Here is a 1,824-nt window from a genome sequence, read left to right as displayed (position 1 = left end):
CTGCGCTTATTTCACTCCTCCCCTCACTGCAGCCGCCTACTCTCGCCTACATTTCAGGCAAGGCGAGGCGCATCTCAAACAAGCCTATTGGCATGATTGAGAGCAACCGTGAGAGGTCACTGAACGCAGCCCTGGCTTTTCAGACCGATGAGCTTTGTAAAAATCGACGAGTTTCAGGAAGGCGGGGCATAGAGGAGAAACAATATTGTACAGTATGTGGAAAATAATGTGTTTTTTAACCCTAAACCGCATAAACACATTCATTACACCAAATAATGTTCTTTTTTAGCAGCATCATATGACCCATTTAAAATGAATATTTAAAATGTATTACTCCCCACGCCTGTAGAGGGCACTGTGGTGTGTAAACCCCTACGGCACCAAGTCGCGTCGAAAAAGACCCGCTCAGTAGCGTGTAGAGTAGTCGATTGCGGACCTTTGAAGGTAATTTATTTACTTAACAAAATCTATACTAAATGTAAACCTGATTAATATCAGTGAAATCTAATATATGTGTTTGTGACAGGTTCAAAATGGTGTTGCGGAGGCTCTTTTATGCTTTGATAAATAACGCTCAAGTGGTGGAGAAGCTCTCGGAGTCTCGACCCATCCGACGGGCGGCGCAGATCACGGCCTTCGCCATCGCTAAAGCTCAGATCGCCGGGAAAGACGCCTCGACCAAGCTGCTCAGATCCGAGACTTTTCGCCAGATACGCGAGGAGACGTCAAAGATGCCCAGAGATGTGGAAGATTTGGGTCGGAGAGCTACAAGACTGCGGGATACGTTTGTGAAGGAGGTGAAAGAGGGAACGAGAGACGCCAACAGACCGATAAAAGACAGAAAGTGACCGTTGAAGCGCTGAATGAGTGAACCTTATATTAATGGCGTTACTACGGTGCCACTTGTGAATATGAGGACAGCGTCATTAAAGACTCCTTTTAGAAAATTAAACTGTAAGACTGGGGTTTTTATGGCCCTCAATAAACTAAATTAAATTAATATCACTGTAAAGTCCGTAAGAATGCTGGTAATGATGCTTGGATGACTGCAAGTGCTTTGTTGTGAAATAAATGAAGGATTTGGGATTAGTTATGTCACCTTATTGACAACATTTGAAAACAGAGTATTAAATGAAAACATTTTAAACGTACAATAATTTTATGATCTCCACGAGGACGAAGCGCGAGAGCTCCAGTTCACACACAGCATGACTGTACTGCAGATGTGACGTTTATGTGACATAAGCATGATGTCTGACCATCAAAAGTATCTTAGGCTTTGTTAAAACCAAAAGTATAAATAAAAGTAAATGTAGTTTGTTACTATAGAATTAACGTTATATCTCACAATGTTACTTTGTTTTAAACTTTAACTTTCCATTCTCCTGTTTTAGTACATAGTTTTTACTCTGTAGCGAAAACGAGTTTCCATAATACATAAAGCAACCATTAAATACTGGAAGAATACTTGTTACAACTTACAAGTCCAACTGCATGTAGTCAAAGAAATACATAAGTGGAGTAAAACGGTGTTTAAACCATTTGACATGGACATCTTTGAACACTTACAGTGCCTTGCGAAAGTATTCATACCCCATTCATTTTTTCACATTTTGTTGTGTTGCTGCCTTATGTTAAACCGCTTTAAATTACTTTTTTTCCACATCAATCTACACTCCATACACCATACTGACAAAGCAAAAACAGAATCGTCACAACTTCGTAAATTTATATAAAAAAAAAAAACTGAAATAAGTATTCATACCCTTAACTACATAATTCGCTGAAGCACCTTTACAGTCTCAAGTCTTTTTTGTTTAATGC

The 1,824-nt window shown here is 39.6% G+C and overlaps 1 protein-coding gene across 1 annotated transcript; it reads left to right on the top strand.

Moving 5' to 3' along the window:
* Nucleotides 1-361: 361 nt before the first annotated feature.
* LOC107728403 (uncharacterized protein NCBP2-AS2-like) lies at nt 362-1,000 on the top strand. The gene is made up of 2 exons (XM_016538557.1): nt 362-444; nt 527-1,000. The coding sequence occupies exon 2, from the start codon at nt 534-536 to the stop codon at nt 846-848; it is 315 nt and encodes a 104-aa protein (XP_016394043.1). The 5' UTR covers nt 362-444; nt 527-533; the 3' UTR covers nt 849-1,000.
* Nucleotides 1,001-1,824: the final 824 nt, after the last annotated feature.

Source organism: Sinocyclocheilus rhinocerous, unplaced genomic scaffold (assembly GCF_001515625.1).
Source record: "Sinocyclocheilus rhinocerous isolate Xijiao unplaced genomic scaffold, SAMN03320098_v1.1 scaffold2382, whole genome shotgun sequence".
Taxonomy (NCBI): Eukaryota; Metazoa; Chordata; class Actinopteri; order Cypriniformes; family Cyprinidae; genus Sinocyclocheilus; species Sinocyclocheilus rhinocerous.
Note: the sequence above shows the minus strand (reverse complement) of the source record. Positions and strands in the feature narration are given on the sequence as shown.